At 53.0% G+C, this 22,203-nt stretch overlaps 1 protein-coding gene across 2 annotated transcripts in view; it reads left to right on the plus strand.

Annotated features, from left to right (window-relative positions):
* map3k22 (mitogen-activated protein kinase kinase kinase 22) overlaps positions 1–22,203 on the plus strand; it is a 106,830-nt gene that overhangs the window by 27,130 nt on the left and 57,497 nt on the right. For both annotated transcript variants that reach the window (XM_036945633.2, XM_036945634.2), the window contains exons 5-7: positions 13,494–13,531; positions 14,759–14,858; positions 17,516–17,620. In XM_036945633.2, coding sequence (XP_036801528.1) covers positions 13,494–13,531; positions 14,759–14,858; positions 17,516–17,620 — 243 coding nt within the window. The remainder of the gene's footprint in view (positions 1–13,493; positions 13,532–14,758; positions 14,859–17,515; positions 17,621–22,203) is intronic.

The raw sequence follows: 22,203 nt of genomic DNA on the forward strand, positions 1-22,203 counted from the left end.
GACCCTGCCTTAGTCCCTACCCTAGACCCTGCCTTAAGGCCCTACCCTAGACCCTGCCTTAGGCCCTACCCTAGCCCCTATCTTAGGCCCTAACCTAGACCCTGCCCCTGCCTTAGGCCCTACCCTAGACCCTGCCTTAGGCCCTACCCTAGACCCTGCCTTAGGCCCTACCCTAGACCCTGCCCCTACCTTAGGCCCCACCCTAGACCCTGCCTTAGGCCCTACCCTAGACCCTGCCTTAGGCCCTACCCTAAACCCTGCCTTAGGCCCCTACCCTAGACCCTGCCCCTACCTTAGGCCCTACCCTAGACCCTGCCCCTACCTTAGGTCCTACCCTAGACCCTGCCTTAGGCCCTACCCTAGACCCTGCCTTAGGCCCTACCCTTCCCCTGCCCCTACCTTAGGCCCCACACTATCCCTTACCTTAGGCCCTACCCTAGACCCTGCCTTAGGCCCTACCCTAGACCCTGTCCCTGCCTTAGGCCCTACCCTAGACCCTGCCTTAGGCACTAGCCTAGACCCTGCCTTAGGCCCTAGCCTAGACCCTGCCTTAGGCCCTAGCCTAGACCCTGCCTTAGGCCCTAGCCTAGACCCTGCCCCTACCTTAAGCCCTACCCTAGACCCTGGCTTAGGCCCTACCCTAGACCCTGCCACTACCTTAGGCCCTACCCTAGACCCTGCCTTAGGCCCTACCCTAGACCCTGCCCCTACCTTAAGCCCTACCCTAGACCCTGCCTTAGTCCCTACCCTAAACCCTGCCTTAGGCCCTACCCTAGACTCTGCCTTAGGCCCTACCCTAGACCCTGCCTTAGGCCCTAGCCTAGACCCTGCCTTAGGCCCTAGCCTAGACCCTGCCCCTACCTTAGGCCCTACCCTAGACCCTGCCTTAGTCCCTACCCTAGACCCTGCCTTAGTCCCTACCCTAGACCCTGCCTTAAGGCCCTACCCTAGACCCTGCCTTAGGCCCTACCCTAGCCCCTATCTTAGGCCCTAACCTAGACCCTGCCCCTGCCTTAGGCCCTACCCTAGACCCTGCCTTAGGCCCTACCCTAGACCCTGCCTTAGGCCCTACCCTAGACCCTGTCCCTGCCTTAGGCCCTACCCTAGACCCTGCCTTAGGCACTAGCCTAGACCCTGCCTTAGGCCCTAGCCTAGACCCTGCCTTAGGCCCTAGCCTAGACCCTGCCTTAGGCCCTAGCCTAGACCCTGCCCCTACCTTAAGCCCTACCCTAGACCCTGGCTTAGGCCCTACCCTAGACCCTGCCACTACCTTAGGCCCTACCCTAGACCCTGCCTTAGGCCCTACCCTAGACCCTGCCCCTACCTTAAGCCCTACCCTAGACCCTGCCTTAGTCCCTACCCTAAACCCTGCCTTAGGCCCTACCCTAGACTCTGCCTTAGGCCCTACCCTAGACCCTGCCTTAGGCCCTAGCCTAGACCCTGCCTTAGGCCCTAGCCTAGACCCTGCCCCTACCTTAGGCCCTACCCTAGACCCTGCCTTAGTCCCTACCCTAGACCCTGCCTTAGTCCCTACCCTAGACCCTGCCTTAAGGCCCTACCCTAGACCCTGCCTTAGGCCCTACCCTAGCCCCTATCTTAGGCCCTAACCTAGACCCTGCCCCTGCCTTAGGCCCTACCCTAGACCCTGCCTTAGGCCCTACCCTAGACCCTGCCTTAGGCCCTACCCTAGACCCTGTCCCTGCCTTAGGCCCTACCCTAGACCCTGCCTTAGGCACTAGCCTAGACCCTGCCTTAGGCCCTAGCCTAGACCCTGCCTTAGGCCCTAGCCTAGACCCTGCCTTAGGCCCTAGCCTAGACCCTGCCCCTACCTTAAGCCCTACCCTAGACCCTGGCTTAGGCCCTACCCTAGACCCTGCCACTACCTTAGGCCCTACCCTAGACCCTGCCTTAGGCCCTACCCTAGACCCTGCCCCTACCTTAAGCCCTACCCTAGACCCTGCCTTAGTCCCTACCCTAAACCCTGCCTTAGGCCCTACCCTAGACTCTGCCTTAGGCCCTACCCTAGACCCTGCCTTAGGCCCTAGCCTAGACCCTGCCTTAGGCCCTAGCCTAGACCCTGCCCCTACCTTAGGCCCTACCCTAGACCCTGCCTTAGTCCCTACCCTAGACCCTGCCTTAGTCCCTACCCTAGACCCTGCCTTAAGGCCCTACCCTAGACCCTGCCTTAGGCCCTACCCTAGCCCCTATCTTAGGCCCTAACCTAGACCCTGCCCCTGCCTTAGGCCCTACCCTAGACCCTGCCTTAGGCCCTACCCTAGACCCTGCCTTAGGCCCTACCCTAGACCCTGCCCCTACCTTAGGCCCCACCCTAGACCCTGCCTTAGGCCCTACCCTAGACCCTGCCTTAGGCCCTACCCTAAACCCTGCCTTAGGCCCCTACCCTAGACCCTGCCCCTACCTTAGGCCCTACCCTAGACCCTGCCCCTACCTTAGGTCCTACCCTAGACCCTGCCTTAGGCCCTACCCTAGACCCTGCCTTAGGCCCTACCCTTCCCCTGCCCCTACCTTAGGCCCCACACTATCCCTTACCTTAGGCCCTACCCTAGACCCTGCCTTAGGCCCTACCCTAGACCCTGTCCCTGCCTTAGGCCCTACCCTAGACCCTGCCTTAGGCACTAGCCTAGACCCTGCCTTAGGCCCTAGCCTAGACCCTGCCTTAGGCCCTAGCCTAGACCCTGCCTTAGGCCCTAGCCTAGACCCTGCCCCTACCTTAAGCCCTACCCTAGACCCTGGCTTAGGCCCTACCCTAGACCCTGCCACTACCTTAGGCCCTACCCTAGACCCTGCCTTAGGCCCTACCCTAGACCCTGCCCCTACCTTAAGCCCTACCCTAGACCCTGCCTTAGTCCCTACCCTAGACCCTGCCTTAGGCCCTACCCTAGACTCTGCCTTAGGCCCTACCCTAGACCCTGCCTTAGGCCCTAGCCTAGACCCTGCCTTAGGCCCTAGCCTAGACCCTGCCCCTACCTTAGGCCCTACCCTAGACCCTGCCTTAGTCCCTACCCTAGACCCTGCCTTAGTCCCTACCCTAGACCCTGCCTTAAGGCCCTACCCTAGACCCTGCCTTAGGCCCTACCCTAGCCCCTATCTTAGGCCCTAACCTAGACCCTGCCCCTGCCTTAGGCCCTACCCTAGACCCTGCCTTAGGCCCTACCCTAGACCCTGCCTTAGGCCCTACCCTAGACCCTGCCCCTACCTTAGGCCCCACCCTAGACCCTGCCTTAGGCCCTACCCTAGACCCTGCCTTAGGCCCTACCCTAGACCCTGCCTTAGACCCTAGCCTAGACCCTGCCTTAGGCCCTACCCTAGACCCTTCCCCTGCCTTAGGCCCTACCCTAGACCCTGCCTTAGGCCCCACCCTAGACCCTGCCCCTACCTTAGGCCCCACCCTAGACCCTGCCTTAGGCCCTAACCTAGACCCTGCCTTAGGCCCTACCCTAGACCCTGCCTTAGACCCTAGACCCTGCCCCTGCCTTAGGCCCTACCCTAGACCCTGCCCCTGCCTTAGGCCCTACCCTAGACCCTGCCTTAGGCCCTACCCTAGACCCTGCCTTAGGCCCTACCCTAGACCCTGCCTTAGGCCCTACCCTAGACCCTGCCTTAGGCCCTACCCTAGACCCTGTCTTAGGCCCTACCCTAGACCCTGCCTTAGGCCCTACCCTTCCCCTGCCCCTAGGCCCCACACTATCCCCTACCTTAGGCCCTACCCTAGACCCTGCCTTAGGCACTACCCTAGACCCTGCCTTAGTCCCTACCCTAGACCCTGCCCCTCCCTTAGGCCCTACCCTAGACCCTGCCCCTACCCTAGACCCTGCCCTAGGCCCCACCCTAGACCCTGCCCCTCCCTTAGGCCCTACCCTAGAACCTGCCCCTACCTTAGGCCCTACCCTAAACCCTGCCTTAGGCCCCTACCCTAGACCCTGCCCCTACCTTAGGCCCTACCCTAGACCCTGCCTTAGGCCCTACCTTAGACCCTGCCCCTACCTTAGGCCCTAACCTAGACCCTAGCCCCTACCTTAGGCCATACCCTCGACCCTGCCTTAGGCCCTACCCTAGACCCTTCCCCTACCTTAGGCCCTACCCTAGACCATGCCCCTACCTTAAGCCCTACCCTAGACCCTGCCTTAGGCCCTACACTAGACCCTGCCTTAGGCCCTACCCTAGACCCTGTCCCTACCCTAGACCCTGCCTTTGGCCCTACCCTAGACCCTGCCTTAGGCCCTACCCTAGACCCTGCCTTAGGCCCCACCCTAGACCCTGCCTTAGGCCCCACCCTAGACCCTGCCTTAGGCCCTACCCTAGACCCTGCCTTAGGCCCTACCCTAGCCCCTATCTTAGGCCCTACCCTAGACCCTGCCTTAGGCCCTACCCTAGACCCTGCCCCTACCTTAGGCCCTACCCTAGACCCTGCCTTAGGCCCTACCCTAGACCCTGCCTTAGGCCCTACCCTAGACCCTGCCTTAGGCCCCACCCTAGACCCTGCCCCTACCTTAGGCCCCACCCTAGACCCTGCCTTAGGCCCCACCCTAGACCCTGCCTTAGGCCCTACCCTAGACCCTGCCTTAGGCCCTACCCTAAATCCTGCCCCTATCTTAGGCCCTACCCTAAATCCTGCCTTAGGCCCTACCCTAGACCCTGCCTTAGGCCCTACCCTAGACCCTGTCTTAGGCACTACCCTAGACCCTGCCTTAGGCCCTACCCTAGACCCTGCCTTAGGCCCTACCCTTCCCCTGCCCCTACCTTAGGCCCCACACTATCCCCTACCTTAGGCCCTACCCTAGACCCTGCCTTAGTCCCTACCCTAGACCCTGCCCCTCCCTTAGGCCCTACCCTAGACCCTGCCCCTCCCTTAGGCCCTATCCTAGACCCTGCCCCTACCCTAGACCCTGCCCCTCCCTTAGGCCCTACCCTAGACCCTGCCCCTACCTTAGGTCCTACCCTAAACCCTGCCTTAGGCCCCTACCCTAGACCCTGCCCCTACCTTAGGCCCTACCCTAGACCCTGCCCCTACCTTAGGTCCTACCCTAGACCCTGCCTTAGGCCCTACCCTAGACCCTGCCTTAGGCCCTACCCTTCCCCTGCCCCTACCTTAGGCCCCACACTATCCCCTACCTTAGGCCCTACCCTAGACCCTGCCCCTAACTTAGGCCATACCCTCGACCCTGCCTTAGGCCCTACCTTAGACCCTGCCCCTACCTTAGGCCCTACCCTAGACCCTAGCCCCTACCTTAGGCCATACCCTCGACCCTGCCTTAGGCCCTACCCTAGACCATGCCCCTACCTTAATCCCTACCCTAGACCCTGCCTTAGGCCCTACACTAGACCCTGGCCCTACCCTAGACCCTGCCTTAGGCCCTACCCTAGACCCTGCCTTAGGCCCTACCCTAGACCCTGCCTTAGGCCCTACCCTAGACCCTGTCCCTGCCTTAGGCCCTACCCTAGACCCTGTCCCTGCCTTAGGCCCTACCCTAGACCCTGCCTTTGGCCCTACCCTAGACCCTGCCTTAGGCCCTAGCCTAGACCCTGCCTTAGGCCCTAGCCTAGACCCTGCCTTAGGCCCTAGCCTAGACCCTGCCTTAGGCCCTAGCCTAGACCCTGCCTTAGGCCCTAGCCTAGACCCTGCCTTAGGCGCTAGCCTAGAACCTGCCCCTACCTTAAGCCCTACCCTAGACCCTGGCTTAGGCCCTACCCTAGACCCTGCCACTACCTTAGGCCCTACCCTAGACCCTGCCTTAGGCCCTACCCCTACCTTAAGCCCTACCCTAGACCCTGCCTTAGTCTCTACCCTAGACCCTGCCTTAGTCCCTACCCTAGACCCTGCCTTAGGCCCTACCCTAGACTCTGCCTTAGGCCCTACCCTATACCCTGCCTTAGGCCCTACCCTAGACCCTGCCTTAGGCCCTACCCTAGACCCTGCCCCTGCCTTAGACCCTACCCTAGACCCTGCCTTAGGCCCTACCCTAGACCCTGCCTTAGGTCCTACCCTAGACCCTGCCTTAGGCCCTACTCTAGACCCTGCCTTAGGCCCCACCCTAGACCCTGCCCCTAACTTAGGCCCCACCCTAGACCCTGCCTTAGGCCCTACCCTAGACCCTGCCTTAGGCCCTACCCTAGACCCTGCCTTAGGCCCTACCCTAGACCCTGCCTTAGACCCTAGCCTAGACCCTGCCTTAGGCCCTACCCTAGACCCTGCCCCTGCCTTAGGCCCTACCCTAGACCCTGTCTTAGGCCCTACCCTAGACCCTGTCTTAGGCCCTACCCTAGACCCTGTCTTAGGCCCTACCCTAGACCCTGCCTTAGGCCCTGCCCTTCCCCTGCCCCTACCTTAGGCCCCACACTATCCCCTACCTTAGGCCCTACCCTAGACCCTGCCTTAGGCCCTACCCTAGACCCTGCCTTAGTCCCTACCCTAGACCCTGCCCCTCCCTTAGGCCCTACCCTAGACCCTGCTCCTCCCTTAGGCCCTATCCTAGACCCTGCCCCTACCCTAGACCCTGCCCTAGGCCCCACCCTAGACCCTGCCCCTCCCTTGGCCCTACCCTAAACCCTGCCCCTACCTTAGGCCCTACCCTAAACCCTGCCTTAGGCCCCTACCCTAGACCCTGCCCCTACCTTAGGCCCTACCCTAGACCCTGCCTTAGGCCCTACCTTAGACCCTGCCCCTACCTTAGGCCCTACCCTAGACCCTAGCCCATACCTTAGGCCATACCCTCGACCCTGCCTTAGGCCCTACCCTAGACCCTTCCCCTACCTTAGGCCCTACCCTAGACCATGCCCCTACCTTAAGCCCTACCCTAGACCCTGCCTTAGGCCCTACACTAGAACCTGGCCCTACCCTAGACCCTGCCTTAGGCCCTACCCTAGACCCTGCCTTTGGCCCTACCCTAGACCCTGCCTTTGGCCCTGCCCTAGACCCTGCCTTTGGCCCTACCCTAGACCCTGCCTTAGGCACTAGCCTAGACCCTGCCTTAGGCACTAGCCTAGACCCTGCCTTAGGCCCTAGCCTAGACCCTGCCTTAGGCCCTAGCCTAGACCCTGCCTTAGGCCCTAGCCTAGACCCTGCCTTAGGCCCTAGCCTAGACCCTGCCTTAGGCCCTAGCCTAGACCCTGCCTTAGGCCCTAGCCTAGACCCTGCCTTAGGCCCTAGCCTAGACCCTGCCTTAGGCCCTAGCCTAGACCCTGCCTTAGGCCCTAGCCTAGACCTTGCCTTAGGCCCTACCCTAGACCCTGCCTTAGGCCCTACCCTAGACCCTGCCCCTACCTTAAGCCCTACCCTAGACCCTGCCTCTACCTTAAGCCCTACCCTAGACCCTGCCTTAGGCCCTACCCTAGACCCTGCCTTAGGCCCTACCCTAGACCCTGCCTTAGGCCCTACCCTAGACCCTGCCTTAGGCCCTACCCTAGACCCTGCCTTAGGCCCTACCCTAGACCCTGCCTTAAGGCCCTACCCTAGACTCTGCCTTATGCCCTACCCTAGACTCTGCCTTAGGCCCTACCCTAGACCCTGCCTTAGGCCCTACCCTAGACCCTGCCCCTACCTTAAGCCCTACCCTAGACCCTGCCTCTACCTTAAGCCCTACCCTAGACCCTGCCTTAGGCCCTACCCTAGACCCTGCCTTAGGCCCTACCCTAGACCCTGCCTTAGGCCCTACCCTAGACCCTGCCTTAGGCCCTACCCTAGACCCTGCCTTAGGCCCTACCCTAGACCCTGCCTTAGGCCCTACCCTAGACCCTGCCTTAAGGCCCTACCCTAGACTCTGCCTTAGGCCCTACCCTAGACCCTGCCTTAAGGCCCTACCCTAGACTCTGCCTTAGGCCCTACCCTAGACTCTGCCTTAGGCCCTACCCTCGACCCTGCCTTAGGCCCTACCCTAGACCCTGCCTTAGGCCCTAACCTAGACCCTTCCTTAGGCCCCACCCTAGACCCTGCCCCTACCTTAGGCCCCACCCTAGACCCTGCCTTAGGCCCTACCCTAGACCCTGCCTTAGGCCCTACCCTAGACCCTGCCTTAGGCCCTACCCTAGACCCTGCCTTAGGCCCTACCCTAGACACTGCCTTAGGCCCTACCCTAGACACTGCCTTAGGCCCTACCCTAGACCCTGCCTTAGGCCCTACCCTAGACCCTGCCTTAGGCCCCACCCTAGACCCTGCCTTAGGCCCTACCCTAGACCCTGCCTTAGGCCCTACCCTTCCCCTGCCCCTACCTTAGGCCCCACACTATCCCCTACCTTAGGCCCTACCCTAGACCCTGCCTTAGGCCATACCCTAGACCCTGCCTTAGTCCCTACCCTAGACCCTGCCCCTCCCTTAGGCCCTACCCTAGACCCTGCCCCTCCCTTAGGCCCTATCCTAGACCCTGCCCCTACCCTAGACCCTGCCTTAGGCCCCACCCTAGACCCTGCCCCTCCCTTAGGCCCTACCCTAGACCCTGCCCCTACCTTAGGCCCTACCCTAAACCCTGCCTTAGGCCCCTACCCTAGACCCTGCCCCTACCTTAGGCCCTACCCTAGACCCTGCCCCTACCTTAGGCCCTACCCTAGACCCTGCCTTAGGCCCTACCCTAGACCCTGCCTTAGGCCCTACCCTTCCCCTGCCCCTACCTTAGGCCCCACACTATCCCCTACCTTAGGCCCTACCCTAGACCCTGCCCCTACCTTAGGCCATACCCTCGACCCTGCCTTAGGCCCTACCTTAGACCCTGCCCCTACCTTAGGCCCTACCCTAGACCCTAGCCCCTACCTTAGGCCATACCCTCGACCCTGCCTTAGGCCCTACCCTAGACCCTTCCCCTACCTTAGGCCCTACCCTAGACCATGCCCCTACCTTAAGCCCTACCCTAGACCCTGCCTTATGCCCTACACTAGACCCTGGCCCTACCCTAGACCCTGCCTTAGGCCCTACCCTAGACCCTGTCCCTGCCTTTGGCCCTACCCTAGACCCTGCCTTTGGCCCTACCCTAGACCCTGCCTTTGGCCCTACCCTAGACCCTGCCTTAGGCACTAGCCTAGACCCTGCCTTAGGCCCTAGCCTAGACCCTGCCTTAGGCCCTAGCCTAGTTCCTGCCTTAGGCCCTAGCCTAGACCCTGCCCCTACCTTAAGCCCTACCCTAGACCCTGGCTTAGGCCCTACCCTAGACCCTGCCACTACCTTAGGCCCTACCCTAGACCCTGCCTTAGGCCCTACCCTAGACCCTGCCCCTACCTTAAGCCCTACCCTAGACCCTGGCTTAGGACCTACCCTAGACCCTGCCACTACCTTAGGCCCTACCCTAGACCCTGCCTTAGGCCCTACCCTAGACCCTGCCCCTACCTTAAGCCCTACCCTAGACCCTGCCTTAGTCCCTACCCTAGACCTTGCCTTAGTCCCTACCCTAGACCCTGCCTTAAGGCCCTACCCTAGACCCTGCCTTAGGCCCTACCCTAGACTCTGCCTTATGCCCTACCCTAGACCCTGCCTTAGGCCCTACGCTAGACCCTGCCTTAGGCCCTACCCTAGACCCTGCCTTAGGCCCTACCCTAGCCCCTATCTTAGGCCCTACCCTAGACCCTGCCCCTGCCTTAGGCCCTACCCTAGACCCTGCCTTAGGCCCTACCCTAGACCCTGCCTTAGGCCCTACCCTAGACCCTGCCTTAGGCCCCACCCTAGACCCTGCCCCTACCTTAGGCCCCACCCTAGACCCTGCCTTAGGCCCTACCCTAGACCCTGCCTTAGGCCCTACCCTAGACCCTGCCTTAGACCCTAGCCTAGACCATGCCTTAGGCCCTACCCTAGACCCTGCCTTAGGCCCTACCCTAGACCCTGCCCCTATCTTAGGCCCTACCCTAGACCCTGCCTTAGGCCCTACCCTAGACCCTGCATTAGGCCCTGTCTTAGGCCCTACCCTAGACCCTGTCTTCGGCCCTACCCTAGACCCTGCCCCTCCCTTAGGCCCTACCCTAGACCCTGCCCCTACCTTAGGCCCTACCCTAAACCCTGCCTTAGGCCCCTACCCTAGACCCTGCCCCTACCTTAGGCCCTACCCTAGACCCTGCCCCTACCGTAAGCCCCACCCTAGACCCTGCCCCTACCTTAGGCCATACGCTAGACCCTGCCTTAGGCCCTACCCTAGGCCCTGCCTTGGGCCCTACCCTAGACCATGCATTAGGCCCTACCCTAGACCCTGCCCCTACCTTAGGGCCTACCCTAGACCCTGCCTTAGTCCCCACCCTAGACCCTGCCCCTACCTTAGGCCCTACCCTAGACCCTGCCTTAGGCCCCACCCTAGACCCTGCCCCTACCTTAGGGCCTACCCTAGACCCTGCCTTAGTCCCCACCCTAGACCCTGCCCCTGCCTTAGGCCCTACCCTAGACCCTGCCTTAGGCCCTACCCTAGACCCTACCTTAGGCCCCACCCTAGACCCTGCCCCTACCTTAGGCCCCACCCTATACCCTGCCTTAGGCCCTACCCTAGACCCTGCCTTAGGCCCCACCCTAGACCCTGCCCCTATCTTAGGCCCTACCCTAGACCCTGCCTTAGGCCCTACCCTAGACCCTGCCTTAGGCCCTACCCTAGACCCTGCCTTAGGCCCTACCCTAGACCCTGCCTTAGGCCCTACCCTAGACCCTGCCTTAGGCCCTACCCTAGACCCTGTCTTAGGCCCTACCCTAGACCCTGCCTTAGGCCCTACCCTAGACCCTGCCTTAGGCCCTACCCTTCCCCTGCCCCTACCTTAGGCCCCACACTATCCTCTACCTTAGGCCCTACCCTAGACCCTGCCTTAGGCCCTACCCTAGACCCTGCCTTAGTCCCTACCCTAGACCCTGCCCCTCCCTTAGGCCCTACCCTAGACCCTGCCCCTCCCTTAGGCCCTATCCTAGACCCTGCCCCTACACTAGACCCTGCCTTAGGCCCCACCCTAGACCCTGCACCTCCCTTAGGCCCTACCCTAGACCCTGCCCCTACCTTAGGCCCTACCCTAAACCCTGCCTTAGGTCCCTACCCTAGACCCTTCCCCTACCTTAGGCCCTACCCTAGACCCTGCCCCTACCTTAGGTCCTACCCTAGACCCTGCCTTAGGCCCTACCCTAGACCCTACCTTAGGCCCCACACTATCCCCTACCTTAGGCCCTACCCTAGACCCTGCCCCTACCTTAGGCCATACCCTCGACCCTGCCTTAGGCCCTACCTTAGACCCTGCCCCTACCTTAGGCCCTACCCTAGACCCTAGCCCCTACCTTAGGCCATACCCTCGACCCTGCCTTAGGGGGTGGTGGTAGTAGTATTAATGGGGGTGGCGGTAGTAGTATTAATGGGGGTGGCGGTAGTAGTATTAATGGGGGTGGCGGTAGTAGTATTAATGGGGGTGGTGGTGGTAGTAGTATTAATGAGGGGTGTAGTAGTAGTATTAATGGGGGTGGTGGTAGTAGTATTAATGAGGGGTGTAGTAGTAGTATTAATGGGGGTGGTGGTAGTAGTATTAATGAGGGTGGTGGTAGTAGTATTAATGAGGGCAGCGGTAGTACTTTAACTAGAGTCGAGGTCCCTCCCTCGTGAAAATCTAATTAGCATAATAAAACAATCTCCATAAAATCTGTCAGTTGAAGCTAGAGGTGTTTTTGTACACTGGATTCTTTCAATCCGCCGATGTGGCGCTTCTGCAACCGCAGTGAGAAGTGACATATCTGGAGCGGGATTTATCAGACCATGAGACATATCTAGAGCGGGATTTATCAGACCATGAAACATATCTGGAGCGGGATTTATCAGACCATGAGACATATCTGGAGCGGGATTTATCAGACCATGAGAAATATCTGGAGCGGGATTTATCAGACTATGAGATATATCTGGAGCGGGATTTATCAGACCATGAGATATATCTGGAGCGGGATTTATCAGACCATGAGACATATCTGGAGCGGGATTTATCAGACCATGAGACATATCTAGAGCGGGATTTATCAGACTATGAGACATATCTGGAGCGGGATTTATCAGACCATGAGACATATCTGGAGCGGGATTTATCAGACCATGAGAAATATCTAGAGCGGGATTTATCAGACTATGAGACATATCTAGAGCGGGATTTATCAGACCATGAGACATATCTAGAGCGGGATTTATCAGACCATGAGACATATCTGGAGCGGGATTTGTCAGACCATGAGACATATCTAGAGCGGGATTTATCAGACCATGAGACATATCTAGAGCGGGATTTATCAGACCATGAGACATATCTAGAGTGGGATTTATCAGACCATGAGACATATCTAGAGCGGGATTTATCAGACCATGAGACATATCTAGAGTGGGATTTATCAGACCATGAGACATATCTAGAGCGGGATTTATCAGACCATGAGACATATCTAGAGCGGGATTTATCAGACCATGAGACAAATCCCGCTCCAGAAATATCAGACTATGAGACATATCTAGAGCGGGATTTATCAGACCATGAGACATATCTAGAGCGGGATTTATCAGACCATGAGACATATCTAGAGTGGGATTTATCAGACCATGAGACATATCTAGAGCGGGATTTATCAGACCATGAGACATATCTAGAGCGGGATTTATCAGACCATGAGACAAATCCCGCTCCAGAAATATCAGACTATGAGACATATCTAGAGCGGGATCCCGAAAATCAAAATTGTCTGGAGCAGCCGATCACTTTGGCCTTCGCCTTAATATGAATGAACCCTCTGTGGAAAGGTGAGCCTCTCACGAACACGGACATATTGATCTCCTTGCAATCCCCCTGTAGCAGTTTAAAAAATGTATGGAAGTATACAGTATATGAAGACTGTTTAGTGCCAAAATACATCAGATGGAAATAACAACTGTTTCCTGGTCTTTCTGATATCTTTCAGATATTGGACAGGCACTTCAGAACAAACTTCCTTTTTAAAGGGTCTTAAAATTCAAGTTCAAATAGGAAAATGATCCTTGGTATGACCTTAAAACAATTCCATATACCCCCCCCCCCCCCCCCCCTCCCTGGCTTAGACTGTTTAGTGCCAAAAATAAGGGGTTAAATATACATCGTTTTTTATATAACAAATGTTTCCTGATATTTCCTATATATCCCCGGCTGAGACTGTTATTGGGTAATAGGCTTTCTTTGTAAAGTAGTAATCAACTGTGAACAACAGAAGGTCAGTAATAATATCATCATAGTTAATAACATCCATTTGGTTCAATAACTCACCTCGGTGTGCCCTTGAGCAAGGCACTAACCCCTCAGTATTTCAGGGCTGCTGGGCAGCTCTGTTCCCAGCCTGGTGGCTGTCCGGTTGGGTATTGTGACAGGGAAAACAATGAACAGTATCCGTGCAAACGGACAAATAAATTAAGTATTATATTACTCCCACTTTATGTCTCTGTCCCGGGATAATCAACACAGACACCATCACATCTCTTTCACTTGATCTTTCCAACCTTTATAATCCTCTCTGTTGCCATTTTTCCTTTCAACAGGATTTAAGAGTCAAGCTGGAGCATGAGAGAGAGAAACGGTGAGTTGCAACTTCCACTGTTTTTCTACTTCTCTTTCCAGGGAGGTGTTGTGTTATATCATGACTGAGTTCTCATGTCCAGGGAGGGGGAGAAGGGGGGTGTTGTGTTATATCATGACTGAGTTCTCATGTCCAGGGAGGGGGAGAAGGGGGGTGTTGTGTTATCTCATGACTGAGTTCTCATGTCCAGGGAGGGGGAGAAGGGGGGGTGTTGTGTTATATCATGACTGAGTTCTCATGTCCAGGGGAAAGTAGAGAAACACGACAGTGTTGTTTCCTACCCCATAGAGCCTCACGACAGTGTTGTTTCCTGCCCCATAGAGCCTCACGACAGCGTCCTGCCCCATAGAGCCTCACGACAGTGTTGTTTCCTGCCCCATAGAGCCTCACGACAGTGTTGTTTCCTGCCCCATAGAGCCTCACGACAGTGTTGTTTCCTGCCCCATAGAGCCTCACGACAGTGTTGTTTCCTGCCCCATAGAGCCTCACGACAGCGTCCTGCCCCATAGAGCCTCACGACAGTGTCCTACTCCATAGAGCCTCACGACAGTGTTGTTTCCTGCCCCATAGAGCCTCACAACAGCGTCCTGCCCCATAGAGCCTCACGACAGCGTCCTGCCCCATAGAGCCTCACGACAGTGTTGTTTCCTGCCCCATAGAGCCTCACGACAGCGTCCTGCCCCATAGAGCCTCATTATTATACAGTAATTGTGGCTGTCCTAATGGTAGGACATTGTTATACAGTAATTGTGGCTGTCCTAATGGTAGGACATTGTTATACAGTAATTGTGGCAGTCCTAATGGTAGGACATTATTATACAGTAATTGTGGCTGTCCTAATGGTAGGACATTGTTATACAGTAATTGTGGCAGTCCTAATGGTAGGACATTGTTATACGGTAATTGTGGCAGTCCTAATGGTAGGACATTGTTATACGGTAATTGTGGCGGAACAAGTGACGTGAAGCAGTAGACAAACAGACACTGCCTCTCACCTGTAGCAGTATGTTACCATCACAACATCAGAGATGACTGACTAAAGAGTGTGGAGTTGGAAACAGAACGTTAACCCTCTGACAGATCCTCTCTGTGCCGGGGTCTCTGTGCCGGGGACTCTGTGCCGGGGACTCTGTGCCGGGGACTCTGTGCCGGGGTCTCTGTGCCGTGGTCTCTGTGCCAGGGTCTCTGTCTGAACCTTCAGGATGACCTCTATCCTCTGTTCCGCAGCATCATCCCGTTCCAGCGACCTCTGAAAATCAAGGAGCTGCTCCAGAAGGTCACAGAGGCCTTTGGACAACAGATGGACCTCTTCTACACAGACAAAGAGGTAGACAAGATAACACAACACAATAACACAACAGAACACCATCACATCACACCACATGACGTAATGGTGTTACACCACAGCATGACATAATGGTGTCACACCACAACATAACATAATGGTGTCACACCACAACATGACATAATGGTGTTACACCAAAGCATGACGTAATGGTGTCACGTCACAACATGACATAATGGTGTCACGTCACACCACAACATAACATAATGGTGTCACACCACAACATGACATAATGGTGTCACATCACACCACATGACGTAATGGTGTTACACCACAGCATGACATAATGGTGTCACGTCACACCACAACATGACATAATGGTGTCACACCACAACATGACATAATGGTGTCACATCACACCACATGACGTAATGGTGTTACACCACAGCATGACATAATGGTGTCACGTCACACCACAACATGACATAATGGTGCCACACCACAACATGACATAAGGGTGTCACGTCACACCACAACATGGCATAATGGTGTCACACCACAACATGACATAATGGTGTCACATCACACCACATGAAGTAATGGTGTCACACCACAGCATGACATAATGGTGTCACACCACAGCATGACATAATGGTGTCACACCACAGCATGACATAATGGTGTCACACCACAGCATGACATAATGGTGTCACCCCACAGCATGACATAATGGTGTCACCCCACAGCATGACATAAGGGTGTCACACCACAGCATGACATAATGGTGTCACGTCACACCACAGCATGACATAATGGTGTCACGTCACACCACAGCATGACATAATGGTGTCACGTCACAGCATGACATAATGGTGTCACGCCACAGCATGACATAATGGTGTCACGCCACAGCATGACATAATGGTGTCACGCCACAACATGACATAATGGTGTTACGTCACAACATGACATAATGGTGTCACAACATGACATAATGGTGTCACACCACAGAATGACATAATGGTGTCACACCACAGCACAGCATGACATAATGGTGTCACACCACAGCATGACTTAATGGTGTCACGCCACAGCATGACATAATGGTGTCACGCCACAACATGACATAATGGTGTTACGTCACAACATGACATAATGGTGTCACAACATGACATAATGGTGTCACAACATGACATAATGGTGTCACACCACAGCATGACATAATGGTGTCATGTCACACCACAGCATGACATAATGGTGTCACACCACAGCATGACATAATGGTGTCACACCACAGCATGACATAATGGTGTCATGTCACAGCACAGCATGACATAATGGTGTCATGTCACAGCACAGCATGACATAATGGTGTCATGTCACACCACAGCATGACATAATGGTGTCACACCACAGCATGACATAATGGTGTCATGTCACAGCACAGCATGACATAATGGTGTCATGTCACAGCACAGCATGACATAATGGTGTCACGTCACACCACAGCATGACATAATGGTGTCATGTCACACCACAGCATGACATAATGGTGTCACGCCACAACATGACATAATGGTGTTACGTCACAACATTACATAATGGTGTCACAACATGACATAATGGTGTCACAACATGACATAATGGTGTCACACCACAGCATGACATAATGGTGTCACACCACAACATGACATAATGGTGTCACACCACAGCATGACATAATGGTGTCACACCACATCATGACATAATGGTGTCATGTCACAGCACAGCATGACATAATGGTGTCACAGCACAGCATGACCATAATGGTGTCATGTCACACCACAGCATGACATAATGGTGTCATGTCACAGCACAGCATGACATAATGGTGTCACACCACAGCATGACATAATGGTGTCACACCACAGCATGACATAATGGTGTCATGTCACAGCACAGCATGACATAATGGTGTCACAGCACAGCATGACCATAATGGTGTCATGTCACACCACAGCATGACATAATGGTGTCACAGCACAGCATGACCATAATGGTGTCATGTCACACCACAGCACAAGATGACAAGATGATGAAAGTATCTTGTCTCAGAATAACTAAGAACTTTGTCTCTGACTTAACTGTTGGTGTCTTGTCTCTGACTTAACTGTTGGTGTCTTGTCTCTGACTTAACTGTTGGTGTCTTGTCTCTGACTTAACTGTTGGTGTCTTGTCTCTGACTTAACTGTTGGTGTCTTGTCTCTGACTTAACTGTTGGTGTCTTGTCTCTGACTTAACTGTTGGTGTCTTGTCTCTGACTTAACTGTTGGTGTCTTGTCTGTGACTTAATAACGGTTGGTGTCTTGTCTCTGACTTAATTACGGTTGGTGTCTTGTCTGTGACTTAATAACGGTTGGTGTCTTGTCTCTGACTTAATAACGGTTGGTGTCTTGTCTCTGACTTAATAACGGTTGGTGTCTTGTCTCTGACTTAACGGTTGGTGTCTTGTCTGTGACTTAATAACGGTTGGTGTCTTGTCTCTGACTTAACGGTTGGTGTCTTGTCTCTGACTTAATAACGGTTGGTGTCTTGTCTCTGACTTAATAACGGTTGGTGTCTTGTCTCTGACTTAATAACGGTTGGTGTCTTGTCTGTGACTTAATAACGGTTGGTGGATCTGGATAAGACTATAATGTTATATAAATGTCTCCCTGCAGCGTCTGGTTCCTCTAAAGAGCCAGGAGGATCTAGACAGAGCGGTGCTCAACGTGGGCTCTAGCAGCCTGCTCAGACTACTGCTGAAAACTCCCAAGAACAACCACGTGAGTCTACACATTCACACACACACACACGCCTTAGAATACATTGTTCAAGCATATAGTTTACATGCAACAAATACGAAGCCTCTACAAACGTTATGTTTCCTCCGACACATTGGTGCGGCTGGCTTCCGGGTTGGATGGCGCTGTGTTAAGAAGCAGTGCGGCTTGGTTGGGTTGTGTATCGGAGGACGCATGACTTTCAACCTTCGTCTCTTTCGAGCCCGTACGGGAGTTGTAGCGATGAGACAAGATAGTAGCTACTAAACAATTGGATACCACGAAATTGGGGAGAAAAAGGGGTAAAATTTAATAAAAATAATAATAAATAACACCCCTCTTCTCTCCACTGTTTTACCTCCATGATTTGTGTGTTATAATTTGGTGTGAGAAATGCTGTAATGCGTATTATTGTGATTACATGGACAGAGCAGTGGTCACCGACCTGAGTCAAGGTCACTCAGTCAAAATGCAAGACGAGATCTACCGCTCAGATTGTTTTTTAACATGACTTAAAAACGTATGCCTTTGCAACATTAACCAATTAAAAAAAGTTCTGTAGCAATGAGGTTTGTGCAGTAAACTATAGGCCCAATACATTATCACTGCATACAGTGCCTTGCGAAAGTATTCGGCCCCCTTGAACTTTGCGACCTTTTGCCACATTTCAGGCTCAAACATAAAGATATAAAACTGTATTTTTTTGTGAAGAATCAACAACAAGTGGGACACAATCATGAAGTGGAACGACATTTATTGGATATTTCAAACTTTTTTAACAAATCAAAAACTGAAAAATTGGGCGTGCAAAATTATTCAGCCCCTTTACTTTCAGTGCAGCAAACTCTCTCCAGAAGTTCAGTGAGGATCTCTGAATGATCCAATGTTGACCTAAATGACTAATGATGATAAATACAATCCACCTGTGTGTAATCAAGTCTCTGTATAAAGGCACCTGCACTGTGATAGTCTCAGAGGTCCGTTAAAAGCGCAGAGAGCATCATGAAGAACTACCACACCAGGTAGGTCCGAGATACTGTTGTGAATAAGTTTAAAGCCGGATTTGGATACAAAAAGATTTCCCAAGCTTTAAACATCCCAAGGAGCACTGTGCAAGCGATAATATTGAAATGGAAGGAGTATCAGACCACTGCAAATCTACCAAGACCTGGCCGTCCCTCTAAACTTTCAGCTCATACAAGGAGAAGACTGATCAGAGATGCAGCCAAGAGGCCCATGATCACTCTGGATGAACTGCAGAGATCTACAGCTGAGGTGGGAGACTCTGTCCATAGGACAACAATCATTCGTATATTGCACAAATCTGGCCTTTATGGAAGAGTGGCAAGAAGAAAGCCATTTCTTAAAGATATCCATAAAAAGTGTTGTTTAAAGTTTGCCACAAGACACCTGGGAGACACACCAAACATGTGGAAGAAGGTGCTCTGGTCAGATGAAACCAAAATTGAACTTTTTGGCAACAATGCAAAACGTTATGTTTGGCGTAAAAGCAACACAGCTGAACACACCATCCCCACTGTCAAACATGGTGGTGGCAGCATCATGGGTTGGGCCTGCTTTTCTTCAGCAGGGACAGGGAAGATGGTTAAAATTGATGGGAAGATGGATGGAGCCAAATACAGGACCATTCTGGAAGAAAACCTGATGGAGTCTGCAAAAGACCTGAGACTGGGACGGAGATTTGTCTTCCAACAAGACAATGATCCAAAACATAAAGCAAAATCTACAATGGAATGGTTCAAAAATAAACATATCCAGGTGTTAGAATGGCCAAGTCAAAGTCCAGACCTGAATCCAATCGAGAATCTGTGGAAAGAACTGAAAACTGCTGTTCACAAATGCTCTCCATCCAACCTCACTGAGCTCGAGCTGTTTTGCAAGGAGGAATGGGAAAAAAATTCAGTCTCTCGATGTGCAAAACTGATAGAGACATACCCCAAGCGACTTACAGCTGTAATCGCAGCAAAAGGTGGCGCTACAAAGTATTAACTTAAGGGGGCTGAATAATTTTGCACGCCCCATTTTTCAGTTTTTGATTTGTTAAAAAAGTTCGAAATATCCAATAAATGTCGTTCCACTTCATGATTGTGTCCCACTTGTTGTTGATTCTTCACAAAAAAATACAGTTTTATATCTTTGTTTGAAGCCTGAAATGTGGCAAAAGGTCGCAAAGTTGAAGGGGGCCGAATACTTTCGGCACTGTATTGGCTTTGCTTGAATTGCCCTGCCAAACATTGTTGTTCATACCATTTAAAAATTGGAGGTGGACTATATGATCACACCGGTAATAGATAAGTTGTTGTATTACTTGTGAGGCACAGCTGAGTGAGCAGACATTTACACAATTTACTTTTTACTGGGCTGCATCTGATGGTCAGTCTCAGCAGAGGGAGAAAGCAGCAGACTGAGGGTCAGTCTCAGCAGAGGGAGAGAGCAGCAGACTGAGGGTCAGTCTCAGCAGAGGGAGAGAGCAGCAGACTGAGGGTCAGTCTCAGCAGAGGGAGAGAGCAGCAGACTGAGGGTCAGTCTCAGCAGAGGGAGAGAGCAGCAGACTGAGGGTCAGTCTCAGCAGAGGGAGAGAGCAGCAGACTGAGGGTCAGTCTCAGCAGAGGGAGAGAGCAGCAGACTGAGGGTCCGTCTCAGCAGAGGGAGAGAGCAGCAGACTGAGGGTCCGTCTCAGCAGAGGGAGAGAGCAGCAGACTGAGGGTCAGTCTCAGCAGAGGGAGAGAGCAGCAGACTGAGGGTCAGTCTCAGCAGAGGGAGAGAGCAGCAGACTGAGGGTCAGTCTCAGCAAACTGCGGGTCAGTCTCAGCAGAGGGAGAGAGCAGCAGACTGAGGGTCAGTCTCAGCGGAGAGAAAGAGCAGCAGACTGAGGGTCTGTCTCAGCAGACTGAGGGTCTGTCTCAGCAGACTGAGGGTCTGTCTCAGCAGACTGAGGGTCTGTCTCAGCAGACTGAGGGTCTGTCTCAGCAGACTGAGGGTCTGTCTCAGCAGACTGAGGGTCTGTCTCAGCAGACTGAGGGTCTGTCTCAGCAGACTGCGGGTCAGTCTCAGCAGACTGCGGGTCAGTCTCAGCGGAGAGAGAGAGCAGCAGACTGACATACAAAGCTCAGATTTCTCACTTCCTGTTTTGATTTCTCCTCAGGTTTTTGCCTGCCAATACGAGTTCTCACAGACATCATTCAAACAGTTTTAGAAACTTCAGAGTGTTTTCTATCCAATACTAATAATAATATGCATATATTAGCAACTGAGACTGAGGAGCAGGCCGTTTACTTTGGGCACCTTATTCATCCAAGCTACTCAATACTGCCCCCCAGCCATGAGAAGTTTTAAACATGAAGTCACTCATAAAAACAGCATCTCTTGGCTGTGTTTAAATGTTGTGAAATCTCACAGTATTAACTAGGCTGTGTTCTTTGACAGTCTCTCTCTAGTCATGGTTTTAAACGTTGTGAAATCTCACAGTATTAACTAGGCTGTGTTCTTTGACAGTCTCTCTCTAGTCATGGTTTTAAACGTTGTGAAATCTCACAGTATTAACTAGGCTGTGTTCTTTGACAGTCTCTCTCTAGTCATGGTTTTAAACGTTGTATTAACTAGGCTGTGTTCTTTGACAGTCTCTCTCTAGTCATGGTTTTAAACGTTGTATTAACTAGGCTGTGTTCTTTGACAGTCTCTCTCTAGTCATGGTTTTAAACGTTGTGAAATCTCACAGTATTAACTAGGCTGTGTTCTTTGACAGTCTCTCTCTAGTCATGGTTTTAAACGTTGTATTAACTAGGCTGTGTTCTTTGACAGTCTCTCTCTAGTCATGGTTTTAAACGTTGTATTAACTAGGCTGTGTTCTTTGACAGTCTCTCTCTAGTCATGGTTTTAAACTTTGTGAAATCTCACAGTATTAACTAGGCTGTGTTCTTTGACAGTCTCTCTCTAGTCATGGTTTTAAACGTTGTATTAACTAGGCTGTGTTCTTTGACAGTCTCTCTCTAGTCATGGTTTTAAACGTTGTGAAATCTCACAGTATTAACTAGGCTGTGTTCTTTGACAGTCTCTCTCTAGTCATGGTTTTAAACGTTGTATTAACTAGGCTGTGTTCTTTGACAGTCTCTCTCTAGTCATGGTTTTAAACGTTGTGAAATCTCACAGTATTAACTAGGCTGTGTTCTTTGACAGTCTCTCTCTAGTCATGGTTTTAAACGTTGTGAAATATCACAGTATTAACTAGGCTGTGTTCTTTGACAGTCTCTCTCTAGTCATGGTTTTAAACGTTGTATTAACTAGGCTGTGTTCTTTGACAGTCTCTCTCTAGTCATGGTTTTAAACGTTGCGAAATCTCACAGTATTAACTAGGCTGTGTTCTTTGACAGTCTCTCTCTAGTCATGGTTTTAAACGTTGTGAAATCTCACAGTATTAACTAGGCTGTGTTCTTTGACAGTCTCTCTCTAGTCATGGTTTTAAACGTTGTATTAACTAGGCTGTGTTCTTTGACAGTCTCTCTCTAGTCATGGTTTTATACGTTGTGAAATCTCACAGTATTAACTAGGCTGTGTTCTTTGACAGT

This window comes from Oncorhynchus mykiss, chromosome 15, assembly GCF_057628025.1.
Source record: "Oncorhynchus mykiss isolate SJ-2025 chromosome 15, ASM5762802v1, whole genome shotgun sequence".
NCBI classification, from domain to species: domain Eukaryota; kingdom Metazoa; phylum Chordata; class Actinopteri; order Salmoniformes; family Salmonidae; genus Oncorhynchus; species Oncorhynchus mykiss.